Source organism: Manis pentadactyla, chromosome 1 (assembly GCF_030020395.1).
Source record: "Manis pentadactyla isolate mManPen7 chromosome 1, mManPen7.hap1, whole genome shotgun sequence".
Taxonomy (NCBI): Eukaryota; Metazoa; Chordata; class Mammalia; order Pholidota; family Manidae; genus Manis; species Manis pentadactyla.
Window position 1 is genome coordinate 22,627,113 of NC_080019.1, and position 22,765 is coordinate 22,649,877.

The 22,765-nt window shown below is 34.8% G+C and overlaps 1 protein-coding gene across 1 annotated transcript in view; it reads right to left on the bottom strand.

The window, feature by feature from the left end:
• The window catches only part of LRBA (LPS responsive beige-like anchor protein), a 760,266-nt gene that overhangs the window by 633,935 nt on the left and 103,566 nt on the right, over window positions 1-22,765 (bottom strand). The window contains exons 6-14 of the mRNA XM_036887834.2: window positions 22,041-22,162; window positions 21,827-21,953; window positions 21,077-21,196; window positions 19,039-19,185; window positions 12,708-12,905; window positions 12,387-12,520; window positions 10,565-10,673; window positions 10,110-10,262; window positions 2,890-3,058 (exon numbers count right to left, since the gene is read on the bottom strand). Of these exons, the coding sequence (XP_036743729.2) occupies window positions 2,890-3,058; window positions 10,110-10,262; window positions 10,565-10,673; window positions 12,387-12,520; window positions 12,708-12,905; window positions 19,039-19,185; window positions 21,077-21,196; window positions 21,827-21,953; window positions 22,041-22,162 (1,279 nt within the window). The remainder of the gene's footprint in view (window positions 1-2,889; window positions 3,059-10,109; window positions 10,263-10,564; window positions 10,674-12,386; window positions 12,521-12,707; window positions 12,906-19,038; window positions 19,186-21,076; window positions 21,197-21,826; window positions 21,954-22,040; window positions 22,163-22,765) is intronic.

Below are 22,765 nucleotides of genomic sequence, written 5' to 3' on the forward strand. Positions count from 1 at the left end.
TCACATCTGTCAGAATGACCAGAATCAAAAAGACAAGAAATAACAAGTTTTGGCAAGGATGTGGATTAAACAGAACCCTCAAACACTCTTGGCAAGAATGTAAACTGGTGCAGCCACTATGGAAAACAGTATGGAAGTTCATCAAAAAATTAATAACAGAAATAGCATATAATCCAGCAACTCCAATTCTAGGAATTTCCCCCCAAAAGTGAAAACACCAATTCAAAAAGATATCTGCACCACTATGTTCACTACAGCATTATTTACAGTAGCCAAAATATGAGAACAGCCTAATGTCCAATGACAGATGAAGAAGATGTGATGCACGCACGCGCACACACACACACACACACACACACACACACACACACACACACACGGAATATTATTCAGCCATAAAAAAGAATGAAATTTTGCCAGTTATTACAACATGGATGGACCTAGAGAGTATTAGGCTAAATGCAATAACCCAAAGATAAATACTATATGATTTCACATATATGTAGAATCTAAAAACAAAACAAATAAGCAAGCAAAACATAAATAGACTCAATAGATAAAGATATCAAACTGATGACTGCCAGCGGGGAGGACAGTTGGGGATGGACAAAACATGTGAAGTAGACCAAAAGGTACAATCTTCCATTTATAAAATAAATAAGTCATGGGATGCAATGTAAAATATAAGGAGTATAATTAACAATAATGCAACAACTTTGAATGGTGACAGATGGTAATTAGACTTATTGTGGTCATCTTTTCATAAAATACATAAATATCAAATCACTATGTTGTATACTGAAATTACTATAATATTGTATGTCAATTACTCCTCAATAAAAGTTTTATGCCTCTAGAATGACAAGTATTCAGTCTCACAAACAATTGCACATACAATGCTCCAAATGTACAAAATGAGATTATATAAAACTATAATGAAGAAACTTATTTTTGAATAAGATCAGAGGAATTCTAAAACACAAAAATGAAGCAACAAGTAAAATTTGTATTCAATAATAATATGCACTTATGTTTTTTAAAAGACTTAAGAATGTCAATATAGAAGCTCTTTTTTTTAAAAAAAGCAAAGGAAAATCTAAACTTTATATATGAATTTAGTATGAAAAAATTTCTTTTTTACTATTACTCTTGTATAAGCTAATACAAAAAGTCTCAAAAAGCACACCTCAACACAATTCTGTTCATGAAGAAAGGGAACATTGTGTTGACTACCTCTGACATCTCCTCCTCTTCTTGAAAAGTCCTTGGTCACATATGGCTCACATTAAAGTCAATTTTCATGTCTCAAACATATAATTCCCTAGTAGAAAGCTTTTGAAACCAAACACCCATTGTGGCAAGACCCTAACTTAGGTACCTGTTTGCCATATATTTTATGCAATTTTCCCCTCACTAATCACTATGTACAGCCAGCCCCTAGACCACCAAAGCAAAGGACCACCATAAACACAAACAGACGATTTAAAATAGGAAGAAAACTGTTTAAAATTTGTTCCACATTACAGTTCCTAGACAAGGAATGGATTACAGAGTTACAAAAGGAATACCAAGTTATCCAGCTATCTCAATTGAAGTATAAGACTTTCTGAAGGTCACTATCAGTTAAAAAATCAAGGCAAGAATACAAATACTAATACCCAGGACAACACATGATACACCTACAGAACCATTAACAGTTATAAGGAAATTATAACCTAACGCTATATCTGCCACAACCTTACCAACTTAAATAGATCCTATATATTGTGTGTCCTCAAAGTTTTCTAAATTATAGATAGCACATTCTCTGAGAATTGTTTATTTTCAAAGGGATGAAAAAAGTATTGTACAAATATGAGACCTTGCCCTTGAAAATCACTTAATAGAAAAAGCATTTGAGTATAATCAGAATGTATGTGGTGTGACTTTCCAGCACCTATTTCCTGATTTCAAGCAGCAGCCGTCAATTTTTATCAAGGAACTGAACCCATCCTTACTCAGATCATGTGTTTTAGAGGCTTGAGTGGCCACCATGTCTGGGAAATCTGAAAAATATCTCCCACACAGACGGGCATACGATGCAGTCAGAACCAATCAGCAACAAATAGACTAAAAAACTTTGGCTGGAAATATTCAATATAGGCACATGCTCTTTTGCTGGATTTAAAGCTGTGAGGATGTGAAGGTGGAGCAGCTGTTAGCTGCCACAAAGAAGAAAATACATGAAAACAGCTAACAGAACAACTAGGAATTGGGAGACAAACTGAGTCCAATAGCCATATTCTGAACCTCTCTACCAAGTTCTGCTAAAACTGCCAGTTTACATGAGCTTATTTACTCCCTTTCATGACATAAGCCAGTCTGAAGCAGACTGTACAATACTAATAACGAAAAGAGCCACCACTTGTCAAAAAAAATTTTGACTTTTTCCATGAACTGTTGACATGATAAAAGAATACTATCCTTCCAGTAATTTAGTCCTGATTACACAGAAAAATTGTAACAGATACTCCCTATTTCTGCAAGAAATCTTCATTTCCAAAAAAATAGTAATTTTCAGTAATTCTCATTGTGATAATTGGCCTCAGCATCAGTAACAGATACTAATATAGAATTTCTTCTCCTTTTCAGTGCATTACTAACGTCACCCTAGTCATATTTGCTCCCCTCCAACTCATAACAGTGAAAGTAGCATTCTTCAATAAGATTAGCAAGTTATTAAGTCCTGTAAACCATAATTTGGGACAAACTATTAAAATCATCAAGATTAAAATAAAATTTTGCTATTATGAGCTTTAGAAAAAGTTCAAGAAAATATAAGCAAAAAAAAAAAAGTGAAAATCCTGATTTGCCACTGGATGACATAGTATGTAGACAGAGATGATATACCTAATCCTTTTGGGGTGATACCACTTCGATCCTGAGGATTCACTGCCCAGTAGTAGTACTTCAGTGTATGCATGATGAGAAGCACTGTTCCAACTCTCCGAATGGCATTATATATGTTAACCGTACCAATGAATTCCGTGGATAGGTAAGTATAGAGTGTCAACTGAACCTAAAGAATCAAAATAAAATGTTTAAATCAAAGAAGCAGACCAGTAATATCCATTAGTTGCCTGGACATATTTGGTCCAGAGCTTGATGATAACATCCATATTAGAAGATAACACATACCCACTGACACACACACACAATAAACACACAAACTCTACAAAACTCGACCAGGTAAATTCTTCTCTTACAATACCTTTAAAAGTAAATACCCCCAAATATATCAAAATTTTACAGCACTATTTCATGGAAATAACTCACTCTTATTTAGCCATCAGCAATTATTCATAAGCATGTGTAACTTCTTTATAATAAAGTTATTAGTTATGCTTTGCATAGTTGTTTTAAAAAGCTAGGCAGTTTCTTTGTGTTGGAAAAAATCACAAGCTAAAATAACTCCCAAGAAAGAAAAAAAAGTTTACTGAAAAGAAAAAAAAGGAATAAGAGAAAGAAAAGCATACCAAAATATGTAGTTTACCTTAAGAAATAGTTGTTAGAACAGAATTGTTATAATAGCTCATTACTACAAAAGCTGTAATTATAATTACAGCATTACAGTCTCTAAACATGTTTCCATGTCTATCAGCTACTTCCCCCAACTGGGAAAGGATTCTCCATACTTCTAAATAGTCTAAATAAATACATAAGAACATACTGATTTCAAAATATAAGCTCTTACTACATAAGAAAAAGAACTGAAGTGCTATTACACCACTGCACATTTCATTTAACACAAAATTTCACTGAAATCACAGCTTTACCATTCATCAACAGCTGTACTCTACTACTGAAAACAGCACAGAGCAAGGATGGCCTCTGCTCTGCTCATGTTGAAACCAAGAACTTTTCATTTTGTTGCTAGTGAATATACTTTATAAACTGAACATTATGCAGGGCATATAAGCTGTCCCACTGGCCAAGGACCAGTCATTGAAAACAGAGCACATATGTTACCTTCCTGAACACTGAGTGCATTTTCATTTTCAACCACACAGGAAACTTCAGTGATACCTGATGATTTCTTTAGAGAGTGACAATTAGGTCCCTATCATCCTGATGCCCTATAAATAACCAAGGCTAAATGAATTAGGGAATCAATCAGTAACCATGCATGTCAAAGAGTAGCAGATTCCAAACCACATAAACTGAGGCTTATAAGATGAAGACAGTTTAGAAAACCCTACATATTGAATAACCCATTGACTTGATGAAAGATAACATCATTTTGATGTAGCTACTGCTGTTCCAATGGATAAGTCCAGTTTAGTTTTCACTGAGATTATATAACTCTTTCTATGATATGGTTCCAATTCTTAGCCATACTATTTCACTCAGGCAGGAAATAGTTATATCTATCTGTATAAAAGCACTGTATTATGGAAATACAGTGGCATATACACTGTCCCTCAATAGCTGAAATCTAGTTCAAAAGATGAACAATACATATAAATTTACGTGAAAAACCAAAGGTAATAAAGACACCTGAAAAGTAAGATAAATCATGAAGCAGTATGTAATTAATTGCAAAATGAGTGGCATAATTATTAAATACTGTGAATTCAGAAGCCAGAGAAATTAAAGATAAGCTAAAATAGTCAAAAAGCTTCACTAGTAAAATAGGTATCAAGGTAGGCTTTGCAGATGAATAGTTAGATAGGCAGAACAAAAAAGGAAATTTCAAACAGAGAAAATCTTGGATGATACAAAAGGTTTCCCTAGATCTAGAAAAATGTTCCTCAATCCTGGCTGTACATTAAAATACTTGAAAAACATTTCTAAAAAACACTGATGCCTAGGCCTGATCCCACACCAATTAAATCAGAGTCTGGGGTGGAGACAGTGGGATTCATTTTTGGGTTTTTAGTTTTTTTCTAACTTCTCCCACCTGATTTTATCAACAGCCAAGATTGCTAATGACCGCTCTAGGACAACCTTTCAGTATCTGCCTAACCGTGGAGCATAATTGAGTTTTTAGGATAAAAAGACTAGAAAGAAGAATTGGCATTAAGACTTAATGCTAGAAAAGGGACTACTTTATTCCAAAACCACTGGGAAACTATTAGGACTTTGGGGACTAAGTAATGATCTGATAGAGTGATATGTTAAGAACATTTAGGAATTCTGGCCCAAAAGTGATAAAGACACGGAACACTGGAAAAAGGCAGTCTCTTGAGAATGAGCCTGTAGTAAAAGAAAAATAAATAGAATTTAATAGCAACACAGTGAGAGGAGTAAAAATGGAGACTATTATTCATAATTAGGAAAAAAACCTTTCCTTATCTACTCATATGATCTATAGCCACACAGATCATATGTGTTAATATCTGTGGATAAAATTAGAGTTCCTGTGGCCAGGATTCTCACCTGGCCCTGGTTGACTAGCCCACTGCACACCTGTGGGCAATTTGACTCTGTAAAAAGAGTTCCGCCCAGTGCTCTGGGCACCACATGGTGGCAGGGCTGGAAGGCTGCAGGAGAGCAAAGCAGAGGCTGGAGTGGTGGCAGTGCTGAGGACAGAGGCCCAGAGGACAGCTGTGTGGGACAACTGTGCAGAGAGGCCCAGAGGAAGGCTGTGCGGGATGACTATGTGGGACGACTGTGCTCTGGGATGGCTGTGCGGACAGAGGGGCCCAGAGGACGGCTGTGCAGACAGAGGGGCCCAGAGGCAGAGACTGGCTTGCTGCATGGAGACTCACTCTGAGTGAATAGGATTTTAGTGACTGACCTGCCACCTGGAAATAAAGTTGGGTATAACCCTTTCACCCCAAGAACGTTTTGCTGTCATTTTCTTTGGTCACACTGAATCCATAGAGAAGTTGCCTGGGGCTGAAACTCACTGGCAAGACAACTGGCATAGTCAGCAGAGTTCACTGTTGACCAAGGAAAAGGACAGGCTGCCTTTATGGGATGGGTACTTCAGCAGGCTGCCTGTGTGAATGGGGAGACAGTGGATTGTCCTCCAATGGGTATGTGGTCTGAGGTGGTTTGCCTCCTAGAGGACTGGGCCCCACCCCAGGACTGGAGGCAAGTTGAGGTGACACCTGAGGCAGTAGGGGTGGCTCTTGATATAGTAAGAAGATCCTTTGAGAAGCAGAGTGCCCATGAGGCAGCGGGGACTGTGGGTTGGCTGCTTCACACAGTCTTAAAAAGGTCTGCAGAGGAGACCCAAGGAATGGTGGAACAAGAATGTGAGCTGCAAACTTCAGTAGATTCCCTGAGGAGGGAAGTGGCATTGTTGCAAGAGGTGGCACAAGAATGCGAGCTGCAGACTTCTGTGGATGCCCTGAGGAGGGAAATGGTATTGATGTGGGAGGAGGCGGCATGAGAACGCGAGCTGCACACCTCTGTGGATTCCCTGAGGAAGGAGATGGCCTGGATGCGGGAGGATGCAGCACGAGAGCACTGGCAGCAAGGTGCCACTGGAGACAAGACGGCAGCACTGCCAGGTGTTCTGAAGGAGGAAGAGGCCATCAAGGAAAAGGAAACACTCCTGAGGGAAGCACAGGCGGAGGTGGCACGAGAACATCAGCTGCAAAGCATTGAGCTTAAGGTAAGAGACCTTCTGAAGAAAGAGGTAGCATTGCTGCGAGGCACAGTAGAAAAGGTAAAGATTGTAGCAGCGGAGGCACTCGGAGGAGGGGAGAGAAAGGTGCCATCAGCCCCAGAAATGGAGGAGCTGGGAAAGGATGAAGGGGCGGTGCCGGAGGCACTAGCACCTCCTGTATTGAAAGCACGCCCAGTGGTTGTAAAGAAAATAAAAACCCAGCAGCTGAAAGTTCCCCAAGGAGAGGAGCAGCCCCCTCCCCAGGTCATGGAGCACTCTATGCTCCGCCCATATTCTCAGGCTGAGCTGGTGGATTTGGACTCTGCGGTTAAGGCAGAAGCCCTCAGAGTCAATATCAGCTTGGCTCCTGCATCTGTGGGACTTAGGGATGGATGGAATTGTTCTGTCGGGATCAGAGATGGGAAAGCTGGCTTCCCTGACAGTGCAGCCTGCCTTGAGGCAGCCAATCCAAAATGCACATCAGACCCCAGGGAGTCACTCCCACCTTGATTGGCTTATGGCTGCACTTCGTGCTGTGTGGCCCAATCCGGGTGATCTGCCATCCTCTCCTGTTAGATGGCAGATATATGCTGAGCTCCAACAGGTGCTACAAGAGCTAGGCATAAGAAATGCCATCTATAGTCCAGAGAAGTATAACCCAGATGAAGAGATTTTCACTACTGGGATGAGAAATACTGTACTTTCACATGGCTCCTACCTCCCTCTTTGGGTCTCTAGTGGCCATTCTTTCCCCTCACTTAGGGCAGCCCATAAGCTGCATACGTACAGTAGCAGACTTAGGAGAGGCAGAAGCAATGAGAATCCAGAAAGAAATAAGACCTGTTACAAGAAGAATTTACATGGCCCCGTGAAGGTTACAAAGACCCAGATATGGGTTGATTTGATAAGGGCAGGAGAAGATGGAAGGAAATTAGACAGGAAGCCAAATTGGATCTTACTGGAGCTATGGCAACAACTGAAACCAGAGCAGCAGTTCTAGCCATTAAGACTAAAGAGGTAGAGGTCAGAGACAGAGCCATGAGTTTGGCTTGTGTGTCTGCAAGACTTTTTGCTGGAGAGGCTGGAGAACAATGTTCAAGCTTCCTTGCACAGGGACCATTGCAGAGGACTAAGAGCACATAGATTGAGAGAAGAGAATCCTGGAGGGGTGGAGTGTGGATAAAATGAGAGTTCCTGTGGCCAGGATTCTCACCTGGCCCTGGTTGACTAGCTCACTGCACACCTGTGGGCAATTTGACTATAAAAAGAGTTCCACCCAGAGCTCTGGGCACCACACGGTGGCAGGGCTGCAAGGCTGCAGGAGAGCAGAGCAGAGGCTGGAGTGGTGGCAGCACTTAGGACAGAGGCCCAGAGGACAGCTGTGTGGGACAACTGTGCTCTGGGATGGCTGTGCGGACAGAGGGGCCCAGAGGCAGAGACTGGCTTGCTGCATGGAGACTCACTCTGAGTGAACAGGATTTTAGTGACTGACCTGCCACCTGGAAATAAAGTTGAGTATAACCCTTTCACCCCAAGAATGTTTTGCTGTCATTTTCTTTGGTCACACTGAATCCATAGCAAACTTGCCCAGGGCTGAAAGCAAGACAATATCTGTGCTTCCATTAGACCTAAATTCTATGAGGGCAAGAATTAGATGTGCTTTGTTCACCACTGTGTCCATAGAGCCCAGCATAAAGTAGTCACTCAACAAATGAAGGATACCGTGTACAGGAAAATTTCATCTCTCCTGTTAGGTCATTATAAAGACTGTCTCTGAGCAGATCGAAGATACCTACATATTATAAAGTCACTGTGAACACCCTTTTCTAAAAGCAAACGTTAATTCATACATATATATGCTCAACTTTTGTAACCTTGGAGCTAATGAAGTTAAACTTTCCACTAATCTATATAGCTTCCTTCCAAGACACTAAACATAATTTTGTATGCATTATGTCATATTCCTTTTCTTAAGAAACTGCTCCCTCCCCCAAACTCTATGGCCCTCTGTCAAACATCTTTAGATCTGCCTTTTGTTATAACTCTACTCATAATAAAATAGAAGTAGATGTGATCCCTCACAGATAAACAAAGCAGACAGCTGAAACAAAATTTAATATTACCAAATCAATTGCAAATTCTAAAGAGGAAATTAAAGAAAATTATTCAAAGAGAAGGTAAGAAATGGAGTACAGCAATACCAGGAATGTAAGGAAATGACATAACGAAATTTTTAAATATTCCTGTACAATTAAGTATCTAATAAGAGGTTTCTGACCACATCAAAAGAGACCCAAAACCCTACAAATATACTGCTTAGTAAGACAAAGAAGTGTCTAGTAAAAAGTTTATAAAGTAACTTGAAACAATCCTTGAAAAGAAGACTGAGGGTCATAGAAGAGGAGGTCAAATTTGAGCCCAGAGATAAAAAGCTACAACCTCCAGCTGCCTCCTTTGATTATTTCCAAATGGCAATCACGTCAGCAGCTGTTTTTCTCTTTAACATTTGAAAAGACCAGCTGAAAACAAGATACTATGACTCTAGAGAAGCAAAAAAGTCAGCATTTTTTTCTGACAACTAGAGTTAAGTATGTGTTATTCCAAACTAGACAAAGATAAACACTGAAAGTGGACCAAAAGGGAGAGGGAGAGACAGGAAATTAAGGGGTTTGAAATAACACAACTCCTAAAAAAAAACCGCAGATAAGACAGATACAATTATGTAATTTAATAAAAATTTCGCTGCTTCAAGTTCTGCTTAACACTACTAATATTAATATTTTTAGGATAATTTAATACATTAAGACTTATCAAAAGATTTATATGCTTTATCACAAATTCACATATTCACTTAGCAGTAACTGGTTTGTTCTTAGAGTATTAAATTATTGTGTACAAACATTATTATATTTAATAATTTGAATTACTGTGGAATCAAAATTACATGAGACCAGTATATCTTGGAAACCTTCAAGTGAGGCTGACATTTCAACAGTTCCTGTAAGAATTAAAATCAGGAATTCATCATGTTGGTAAAAGGAATATATGTATAAAGAAGAGGGAGAGCACAGTGAATTTAGGAATAAAAAAACATACATATAAGTTGCAACAGAAAAGAGCTACTGTTGATAGAAAACACTGTATTTACATTGGAACTGTCTAACTTTATTTGTATTTAGTAAACCAAAGTCTCTCTCAAATAAAATTTTGATTTAACAGACAATAACAACTATAGCTCTGGTTTTTTAAAAATACTGACATTGTTTTACAAATAAAGATACACTGATTTGCAAATTCACCTAAAAAGAAAAATAGCCTGCTTAGTCAAAAAATGCTACCCATAAAATCTTACAGGATAGCAATTAAAAGGATAAAAGAAAATCCTCATAATTATTAGTCTTCTTAAGTATAAAAACAAGTGAAGATTGGAAAACAAAATCAATATATATATATATATACACACACACAAACAAAATCAATATATACATATACACACATACACACACATTACCTTGGCTGGGGTATGAATCCATATAGCTGGATTAAGAAGAATGTGATCACACAATTGCTTGAGTAGGGGCATCCCATTCTGCAGATTACTCAGATATTTTGAAAATGCAAGGCAAAGTTCAAGAACTGCTCTGCTAACATGGGATTTGGAAGACTGAAGAAAAGTAGAACAAAGGTCACTACCAATACAAGTGAAGTAAATTAAATGCTGTCAATACAGGGAAAAAAAGTTGGCCCACAAACTATGCTCCAAGTTAATGATGCCATGAGACTCAATACCACATCTCTCTAATAAAACAATTGTGGCAAAGTCAAACAACAAAAGGTTATTTTAATTTAGGTAATTTTGTGCAACCAAAGAAATACACTTGCAGAAAGAATTTCTCAACCACTTATGAAACCAAGACCATGGCCTGCAAATTAAGAATCAAAAACATAAAGTATTTCATACTTTACCTTTTCAAGACTATATCCTATTACCAAGAAGCCCTTGCAGGCAAGCATCTGTTCCTGCATAGCAATTGAATTCTTCAACAACTCCATGATGAAAGCCAGCAAAGTTGAACTGGAAAAAAAAAAAAAGGCAATGGTTTGAAAAACATATTTCAGCTTTTTTAAAAAGGGTTAGATAAATGCAGCCCTTCACTTATCTTAATAAAAAGTTCTCTATTTTAAGGAAATTGAAGTTCTGATAAAACTCCTTGCAATATTATTTCAGGACTAGAATTTTAATGTAAGATTATGATTTATTCAAACACTTATTTCATATACTTTATCACAAACACACTAATAAGTGAATTACTTAGAAACAGCAAAACAGCATGACAAACACACAAGAAATAGAGTAAAATTAGCAATTGTCAAAAACAAGTAATAAAAAGGCTAATATAAGAATATTAAGGCCTTAAATTTAGAGTACGGATTTAACTTAGCAGCAAGTATGTTGTTTTGGAGAGTTAGAGACCAGAAGGAAAAGATATGTGGAGCAAAATGCTAGAATAGAAACCCTGAAAATGCGTTAGGACTCCAGACTGGCCTAGCTTGAATGGACCAGAGGGTTCATGAAGGGGAAGTAGTAAAGCTGGAGACATACTAAAATCCTCAAACATTAATTTAAAAGTTTTGTTCATTATCCCCACAGGAAAATCATAAGTCAATAATCAGTCAAGAAGACTTTAAGGGGCTACAGCCATGCTCTCATCCTCACAACATCTAGAGATAACCCAAAATGAAATAGAGTATGGTCAGCTGTTATTTCCTTCTCAAAGGCTGAGGTTCCCACAAAGAGAAATCATGTTTGATAGCCAACCTCCTCCTCCACAAAAGTGCTTTTAACTATCAGCAATTGCAAAAGGATGTTGAAAAGTAAAAAAAAAAAATTGAAAATTAAAAGTCTTTAAAGGGATAACCAAGAAAAAATAACTAAGCTCTGCTCTGAAGGTTATTTAGACCAGGACACACAAAAAAATTTATGCAGTAGTAATATGTCAAAGATAATTGTATTTTGATTTTTTTAATACAGTCAATAATAACCAGATTTGGTACCTTATTCCGATTTAAAAAAGTCATTTTGTTGCCTAAAAATAATCTGGAGAAAATTATTACATCATTAAATATATACATACATTGATAGTAGATATCTAGTTATGTATAAAAGCAGAAATAAGGGAAATAATTCTAAAAAGGGAGAATGGAAAATACAATAAACTATAATTGCTATAAAGAGTTTCATTAGAATATACAGCCATGAAAAATTCATTTAGTTACCCCCTCCAACATTTTATAACTTGTCCTCTTTTATCTATGCCTTTTTTAGACTCTATACTACAATAGAGAGAAATGTGCTAAATGTACAAGCTAATTAAAAACGACTAAATTATAAATTACCCTATAACATCAAAACTCTGATTTCAATTAATTACATACAATCAATAAGTAAATATGAAAAGCTCAAGTCCCATAATATATCACCACAAAATAACAATTCAGAGTATTTTTAAATAAAATGTATTCAATTTTGATAAATCCATTACCATTATTCCTAACTTTATTCAAAAGCAACTTCATTGTTTTCTAGCTTTCATTTTCCTGAAAAAGAATTTGAATTAGTAATATTATTATTTATATGTCTTTTCAATAGCTTATAGTTCACAAATTTCTTTAAATTATATTCTCTTTTAATCCTACCACAAATTTAAAGAGCAAAAAAAATTGTGCAGTTCAACAGTGATGAAAATAACTCTTGTAACAAATTAAAGAAAAAAATTAAGGCACTCACCATATGGTCAAATCAACTTCATCAGATAAATATTGCTTATAATCCAACTGTGCAAAAAGTGGAAACAGCACTTGTACTCCTCCAACTGAATGCATAGCACTTTGGATGGAATGTGTTAAAACTGCCGTCACATCCTTACAAAAAAGAAAGAAAACACAGTGAAGATTCCGATTATTTCTTTTCCAAAACAATTAAAAATAAAGCATTATAGGAACAACGCAAAAGTTACATTGCACGTATTTAATAGAAGCTACCAAATACACCTCAATAATACATCAAATTTTACCATTAGAAGTATTCTTAAAAGATTACAGCTAGTACCTGGAGCATGAGTGCATGCGGTGAATGAACGAAAATTGAAGGGTTGTCCTTCGGGGATGATTCGAGGCAGAGCTGAGCGTCTGTAGCCCGGGGATTATATGTGAATGCAATGGCACTGGAGAGCTTGCCATCATACAATAAAAGTTTGTGATGCTCAGCAAGGAACAGGTCACTTTCTGCTTTGAATTTAAAAGTTCCCTAAGAATAAAAAGGTCAACAGTTAAGTACTAAGCTACAAAACAAAAACTTAGAAACAAATCACCACAGATACAGAAATTTAAGGAGATATACTAATTACTACTTTCCCAATTAAGAAGAGCCCTGCTTAATTACTTCTGAAGTGGACTGAATTCATTTTAAAGATATAATGGAAATCAAGGCAACCTGCTTTCAATTATTTTGGATACATACACAGAAGTGAGATTTATCAATCGTATGGTAATTCTATTTTTAATTTCTTTAAGAACTGACATACTTTGTTCTATAGAGCCTGTACAATTTCGCACTCTCACTAACAGTGCGCAAGGGCACCAATGTGTCCATGCCCTGGCCAACACTTGTTATTTTCCGGGCTTTTGGTTTTTGGGTTTTTCTTACAATGGCCATCTTAACAGGTATGAGGTGGTATCTGCTGTGGTACTGTTATGCATTTCTCTGATGATTAGTGATATTCAGCATCTTTTCATATGTTTCTTGGCTATCTGAGTATTCAAGTCCTTCATCCACTTTTTAAGTGGGCTACTTGGGGGAGTTCTGTTGTTGAGTTGTAAGAGTTCATTATATATTCTGGACATTAATTTTATCAGATGTATGATTTTAAATATTTCTCCCATCTCATAGGTTGCCTTTTCAATCAATTCCTTAAAGCACAAAATATTTAAAGTTTGAAATCCCATTTGTCTATTTTTGCCTTTGTTGCTGTGATTCTGGTGTTATATATAAAAAATCATTGCCAAACTTAATGTAATGAAGCTTCTCCTCTATGTTCTCATGTAGTTCTACAGTTTAGGCCTTAATACATTTTGAGTTAATTTTGGTATATGGTGTAAGGTAAGGATCCAACTTTATTTTTTTCTATGTGGATATTCACTTTTCACAGCACCATGTATTGAAGAGATTATCTTTTTTTCCATTACATGGTCTTCACATTCTCATAGATCACTTGACCATATATGCAAACATGTATTTCTGTACTCTATTCTGTTCCATTAATCTCTATGTTTATCTTTATGCAAGTAACATAATGTTTTGATTACTACAGCTTTACAATGTGTTTTGAAATTTTTGATTCCTTCAAATTTGTCATTTTTCAAGACTGTTTGGCTGTTTTTGGACCCTTGAGATTCCATATAAATTTTAGGATGCTTTTTTATTCTACTACTGCAAAAACTTCCATTGGGATTTTGATAGAAATTGTATTGACTTTAAAGATTACTTTGCACAGTATGCATTTTTTAACAATAATGTCTTTCAATCTATGAGCATGGGATACATTTCCATTTATTTGTGTCTTCTTTAATTTCAGCAATGTTTTGTAATATCCAGTGCACAAGTTAGTCTTTTAACTTCTTGGTTAAGTCTGTTACTAAGTATTCTTTTTTATTCTACTGTAAACAAAATTTTTGTCTTACTTTCCTTTTCAGCTTGTTCACTGTTAGTGAACAGAAATGCAACTGATTTTTGTTGTTGATTTGTATCCTGCAACTTCAAATTCATGTATCAGTTCCAACAGATTTTTGTAAAATCTATAGGATTTTCTACATATAAAATCATATAATCTTCCACCAGAGATATTTTTACTTCGTTCTTTTGAACTGGGATGTCTTTTATTTCCTTTCCTTGATTAACTGCTCTGGCTTGGACAGCCAGTACTATGTACTATATAGAAGTAGTAAGAGTGAGCATACTTGCCTTGTTCTTGATCTTGGAGGAAAAGCTTTCAGTCATTCACTGTTCCATATAATGTTAGTTGTGGGCTTTTCATATATAGCCTTATTATACTGAAGTACTTTCCTTTAATTTGTAATTTGTTGAGTGCTTTTATTATGAAAGGGTATTGAATTTTGTCACTTTTTCTGCATCACATGGTTTTTGTCCTTCAGTCTGTTAATGTGGTGTATTACAATAATTGATTTTCATATGTTAAACCATCCTTCCATCCCAGGAACAAATTCCAGTCAATCAGGAAGTATGATCCTATTACTGTGCTCTTGAATTTGGTTTGCTAGTATTTTGTTGAGGATTTTTGCATCAACATTTATCAGGGATATTAGTCTGTAGTTTCCTTTTCCTGTTTTGTGTTAGTCTGTGGTATCAAGGAAATGCTGGCCTCCTAAAATGAGTTTGGAAGTATTCCCTCCTTCTTCATGTTTCAGAAGAGCTGACAAGGACTGGTGTTAATTCTTCTTTAATGTTTGATAGAAGTACCCCAATGAAGCCATTTAGTCCTGGGTTTTTCCTTATTCAGAGGATTTATTACTGATTCAACTTCCTTGTTACCCATAGTCTGTTTAGATATTATAAATTTCTTTAATCTTGGTAGGTTATATGTTTCTAGGAATATACATTTCTTCTAGGATATTCAATTTCCTGGTTTAAAATTGTTCACAGTAATATAATTCTTTTTATATTCACAGCATTAATAGTAATGCTTCCTCTTTTGTTTTTAGTTATTTCAGTATTTAAGTATTTTAGTTATTTCTTTCTTAATCTAGCTAAGAATCTGTCAGCTTTATTGATCTTTTAAAAAACAAGCTCTTGGTTTTATGTATTTTTTCCTATTGTTTTTCTAGTCTAATATATTTCTGCTCTAGTCTATATCACTATGCTTCCCCTACTAACTTTGGATTTAGTTTGCTTTTCTAGTTTTTCAAAGTATAAAATTAGATTGTTGAATGGTGCTTACTATTACAAACTTTCCTCTTAGTACTGCTTTCTCTGAATCCCTTACGTTTTGGTATTTTGTTCCCATTTTCATTTATCTTGAGATATTTTCTAAATTCATTTGTGATTTCTCCTCTGACCCATTGGTTAAGAATGTGTTGTTTAGCTTATTTGTATATTTTCCAGATTCCTTCTGTTATTAATTTCATCCCATTGTGGTCAGAAAAGATATTTGCTATAATTTCAGTATTCTTAAATTTGTTAAGACTTGTTTTCTGGTCTAACATTGTGGTCTAACAAATGTTCCATGTGATCTTGAGTAGAATGTGTATTTGATTGTTGGGTGGGGTGTCCTATATATGTCTGTTAGGTCCAAGTGGCCTGTATTGTGGTTCAAGACCTCTGTTTCCTTACTAATATTCTGCCTGGTTGTTCTATAATATTGAAATGTCCTACATATTAAGTTGCTGCATACTTCTCCCTTCAATTATGTCAATGTTTGCTTCATATATTTGGGAGCTCTGATGTTAGATGTATGTATTTTTAATAATTTTATCTTCCTGGTGAATCTTTATTCAATTTCCTTTTTTGTGACACTTTTTTACTTAAAGTCTGTTTTTTCTGGTACAAATATGGTCAGAAATACAAATGGAGCCAAAATACTGCTCCCTTTCGTTACCATTTTCATGGACTACCTTTTTCTATCCTTTCACTTTCAGCATATATATGTCTTTAGATTTAGAATGCATCTCTTATAGACAAAATCGGATCTTGGGTTTTTTTAATCCATTCAGCCAATCTACTTCTTTTGAGTGAGAAGTCTAAATCATTTACATTTAAAGTTATTACTGAGAGGGAAGGACTTCCTACTGCTATTTTGTAACTTGTAATTAGTCAACTAATTAGTTGCCTTCTTTTGTATTCCACTGATTATTTGTTATTTATATACTTAGATCCCTTTCCCCTCTTATTTTGTGTAACTTTTATTGGTATTTTCTTTGTGGTTACCATAAGGATCACATAAAACACTTTAAAGTTATGACACTCTATTTTAAACTTAAGTTCAATCACATACAAAACCTATTCATTTACCTCTTCACTACCCCACTTCACATTATTGATATTACATCTTTTTATACTGTGTATCCATCATAAATTTAGATATTTTAATGCTTTTGTCATTTAAATTCTATACCAAAATTAAAAGTGATTTATACACCAACATTGTGATACTACATGATTCTGTATTTGTCTACATACTTACCACCTTTACCCCAATATGCAATACAAAACCAATAAAAATCCCAGGAAACTTTTTTTTTTTAGAAATAAGGTAGTTCTAAAACATACCTGGAAATTCAAAAGGCTTAGAAAAGCCTGAACAGTTTTGGAAAAGAATATAGTTGACGGTTTTAGACTTCCTGTTTTCAAGACTTACTACGAAGTTACAATAATCAAGACACTACAGTATTGGCATAATAAAAGACATATATGTCACTGAAACACAACAGTCTCAAAGATGCCAAGGTAACACAATGGAGAAAGAAGAGTAATTACCAAAAAATAGTACTGGAACACCAGGCTATCCTTATATTGGGGGGGGGGGGGAACAACACTTCATATACCATATGCAAAAATTAACTTAAAATGGATCATAATAAATATAAATGTTAAAACTATAATACTTAGACTATAATGTAAGAAAATTTTCCAACCTTGGAATAGGCCAAATTTTCTTACAACACAAAAATTACGAGTATAACAAAAAATTGATAAATTGGAATTTATAGTATTAAATTCCTCTCCTCCTGAAAAGCCACATTAGGGAAACAAGATGGCAATACATAATGGGAAACTATTTGTAACTCATACATCTGATAAAAGACATATCCAGAATACAGTAAAAAAATCCCAAAACTCAACAATAACCAAAAAATGGATGGAAGATTTGAACATCTGCTTCATAAAAGATATGCTAATGTCCAATAAGCATTGAGAAGATGCTTGGCACCTCTAGTCATTATAATAACACAAATTAAAAGCAAAATGAGATAATGCTACATATTCATTCAAATATTTAATATTAAAAAAACTAGCAATTCCAATGTCTAATATTCAAAAGACTAGCAATACTAAGTATTAACAAGGATATGTAGCAAGTAGAAAGCTCATATACTGTCTGTAGTAATGTAAAATTGTACAGCCACCTTGGGAAAGAGTTTGGTAATTTCAGTTGCCATACCACTTAGCAATTCCACTCTTACATATTTATGAAATAAAAACAAGAGTCTACACAAATATTTGTATACCAATATTCACAGCAGCTTATTCCGAATAGCCAAAAACTGGACACAACTGAAATGTTCAACACTAGATGAACTCATTAAAAAATTATGATATATTCATACAGTGGAATACTGACTACTTAATAATAAAAAAGTATTACTAAAAAACAACATGACTGAATCTTATATAACATGCTAGGAAGAAACCAAATGCCCAGGAGCACATATTGCATAATTACATTTAAATAAAACCTTTTAAAAAAATCTAATCCTTAGATCAGTGGTTGCATGTCAACAGAATGGGCTTATCCAGTGGAAGGAACTGACTGGAAAAGAGCACAGGGGAACCTTTTGCAGTGATAGAAATATTCTATTTCTTGTTTTAAGAGTTTTACTTTTGTCAAAACTTACTAAAATATGTGTACTTTACTGACTCTAATGGTATGTAAATCAACTCAATGAGGTTAATTCTGTTTTCAAAGGAATATAGCCGTCATTAAATCGCTTCCTGAAACCAAACTAGAGTAATGATGTCTTAACCCAGAGGTTCCCAAATTTTCTTGGTTCATAAATTTCAGCACCTCATTAATTTTTTAAGGTGCTCTAGACCAAAATAAACTTTTAACATTCTGTTTATAAGTACTTTGGTACAAACAACTTTATATTTTAACCATTTAGAAGCCACCTGAAAAAATAATGCAGAAGTTGAAAGAATAACATTTCCAACATTATCATACTAACAAAATTATTAATAGGATGTATATGCATTTTGGACACTGTACAAATTCTCAAACTCTGGAATCAGATTTCACACGATCATTCTCATTTCCTGTTCCACACTGATTTTCCCATGGTACTTGCTTTTTATTACACCATCTGTTGAAAACTTAGCTGTGCATAGATAGGACATCATCAAATGAAATGCAGCATGACTAAAGGTGAATCTTAAGTCTGTAGTTTGCACAGTACCCCACGTATTACATACTGTGTTTTGCTCAAAAAATGTGAAGTACTCTTCAGACTCCTGTGGCTTCCCTGTGGTGCCCTTGGTTACTCTGACATACAGTTTGGTAACCCAAGATAAGTTGTACCATGCATCACCCACCTTTTAAACACGCTCAACTAAACCCTGGTTAAGCAATAAACAGCAAGTAAATAAGTACCTTGTATCCCAGGCCCAACTGATAAATAGCAAAGATCTGAGCTGCATTAAGAGCTTCATTAAAAAGGTAAACTGCAGTCATCTGACCACAGAACACTCTGTTAGCATCTGCTGTTTCTGATGAGCCCAGGAAACATTTGTCAAAGGTCTGTGAAAGAAAAAAAGAAGACAATTTTTTTCTTTTTTCTCTAGTAAAATCTCTTCCAGAAATAATAACCTATATTGGTATAAATGTTTTGTCCATTCTAAACTATTATCTGAATAGATTGAAATAATTCATTTAGCATTTCACTTCATTATCATCTGCTGTAGAGATCAGGAAAAATATTACAGAAAAGGAGATAACACAAGTTTTTCAAAGTACAATAAACAAAATGATGTCAAAGTGGATGTCAGAAATGGAGTCAGACAAATCATTATGGACCCTGATGGTTCACACTTGGGCAACCAAAGAACGAGAGAGAAAAGCAAGCTTTGGAGCAACAAGAAAAACTGAGAGTTGTTTGGGACATAATGAATCTGCCTTTTCTGTGAGCTAATATGGATGGAGCTAATGTGGGTGAAGAAACTATTACTAACAGGGTTCTGTAAACCTGGTGAGAAGTTAAAACTGTAGACAAGTTTTTCCAAACATCAAGATATAGATATGGTGAAGTGAGGAGGAAATGCAATCTCTCAAAAGAAATGTCCAGAAAAGCAGGTGTATGGTTTTCTTCTAACATAAAAAAATCCTCTTAAAAAAAATCCAGGTTGCAAAGACTACATTTTAAAAAACCCATGTGTACAACAAGAAGGAAAAGAATGAAGTTCTTCACATCTCTTTAAAAGTATCATTTTATGCCATGAAACCATTAGAAAAATGTTGAAAAATAAATGTGTATTGACATTAGGGAATATAGAAGTTGGTAACACTTGGGTTCTAAAACAAAACACTAAGTCAGTTTACTGCTTCATGTGCTTGACATTGGCAAGTTACTTAACCTCTCTGCTTCAGTTTCCTTATCTGTAAAAAGGATATTATTATAATAGTACTTAACCTTGCACAGTTGGGCCTTTTAGAAAATAAGGGTATTGATTACAATGTCAGGAATACAATAAGTACTCAAAAAAGGTTAATGTAAGGAAAATATAGGTTTAAAACCATACACATATGTGATCCCCTTTTTGTTTAAAACAATGACAGCAGGTATTTATTGAGCACTTATTCTGCATGAAGGTATTCTTTTAACTGATTTATGAACAGTTAATCATCACATTAACCTTCTGAGACAGGTACTCATCTCATTTAATCATCACATTAACCTTCGGAGACAGGTTCTATTTTACAGCCACTTTAAGTAGAGAAAACTTAGGTCTAATAAATTAAGTAAAGTCATACAGTCAATAAGTAAAAGAGCTGGGATTCAAACCTATGTCTACCATTACAACAATGTGGGCTCTTTAAGTTAGCATTACCCAATATGTATAAATATGTAGCACAGGATCTGAAAGGAGGATTCAATGGTGAATAGGTGGTACAATTTATAATTATTTTCCTGATGCATATTATTTAACTTTTCTATTAAAAATGTAATTGGGGAGAAAAAAAGAACATTTTAATTTAATTCTAAACTATGGATCTCATTTTTAATACTGAAAACATAATGTAGTAGTTATCTATAACAGCTGTAAATTATCTGCAAAACTTACAAGTATGTGTCATCTAACTCATTCATAAAAATGATAAGAATGCTACAGTAGAGCTCTCAAGTTTAATTTGATCAATGATACACTGACACATACCAACTGTTACCTGTAAATCCTTATCTCTACCCTTCCCAGAATAATTTAATAACAAGGACTAAGTATTATCTTACATGACACATTAAGAAAGTTCTACTCTATTAATATATTGACATGCTAGCCAAATTATGATTATAAAAATCTACTTTTGTGATATTCTACAATTTATATTCAATGTAAAACACATTTTTCTTATTTGAAAAGCCCATGCTTTTAAAACAATTTTTTTTTCATTGTAACATTTTCAAACTACTTACATCACTGGTGTTGACAAACCAAGTTATCTCTCCATAGGAAGCTAGCTCACCATTCACGTAACATCGAAGCTCACTATTCTTCCATCGGTTATAAATGTGCACTATAGTTACCATATACCACTGAATAGGCAAACAGTTAGAAAAAGAAAAAAAAAAGATAATTATCCTTGCAATAACTCAACCACAGTGATAACAAGTAAATGATAAATTACAACTAAATCTAAAAATAAGACCACTTTTATTAAATTCAGTATTCAACCTCTGGAACAATATTTGCAAAAGTGAGCTCTTAACAGATAAGAAACTGTTTTTCCAACTTCTGAAAATTTTCAAATATAACCAAAAGAAGTAAAGTTTAGTACAAATACCCTCTTTTCCACCACCTAGATTCCACGATTATCAATGTTTTGTCGTATTTGTTTTATCTATTCTACCTATCTATATATACACACATTTCATTGAAAGACCACTTAATCTCTAAATTTTTAGGTACAAAATACACATACTACTACTACTACTACTACTACTAACAATTGCCATTGATACTTTGCACTAGTATTTCCCTTAAACTCTTTAACTATTACTTTTTTTATAATCCAAATCAGAGAGGTTAACAATTCTCCAGTGATTTATACTTCCTTTTCTGATACATTACAGCATTGTGATTTACCACATACTATGCTAATAACATTAAAGCCAAGCATTTTGAGGATAGCCTAGCTTGCTAACATGACTCAAAAGATCACATACCTTTTGTGGCTTAAAATCAAACTTCACACAATGTTGAAAGCCTTTTCCTTTTGACTTTATTGATGTTATAATCAAACAGCCCCCAACAAAGTGAGCAGAATAACCAAGACCTTTGCTGGTTCTGAAACTACAAAGAATAAGTTTTCATTTCACCTCTAAATATCCTTCTCATTTTCAAGCTAAGATGCTAATACTACATTACAGAAATACATACCAATACAAATATGGTTTATCCTTATCGACATTGATGTTATTTACAGGATCCATTCTAAGCCAGGTATGAAATGTAAAACCATTCTGGTATGGCCATTTGGCTATAGGAGGTAATGCAATAGCCTAAAGGGAAAAAACTGAGTTACTGACTCATATGAAAAACTTTATTATTAAAACATGAAAATGAGACTTTACAATGCTATATATATATATATATATTTCTACTATTATTATTCTATGTCATGATTAAAATATATAGAAGTCTCTTTATCTGGAAAAAGACTTTCAAAAACTTTAAATTTTCCAAGATACTTAACACATAATGGCAATTTAATTAAACAAGGGAAGCATTCCTTATGACCTGCAGGACACAATAATCTTGTGTACTTCATTTCTTACAACAGCATATCCAAAAATATTCCAATTAAAAGAGATAGATAGGTAATGATATATCAAATTGGAAATCTGTTGCTAAAATGTGAAGTTTTAGAGTAGAGAACATGGACAAGAAATAAAAGAAGTTAAGAAAAGACTTGGAATTATTTTTTAGTCACAAATATAAAGCTGAAGAGGATTAGTTCATACCATTTTTTTCCTTAACATTTTAAAAGTTCAGTCAAAAGTCACTATATAAATGACTACCCTGCTTAAAGTTTTATTTAAAAGATCACAGTACATAATGCAAGGAATCCTGAACAGCCAAAACAATCCTGAAAACGAAGAACA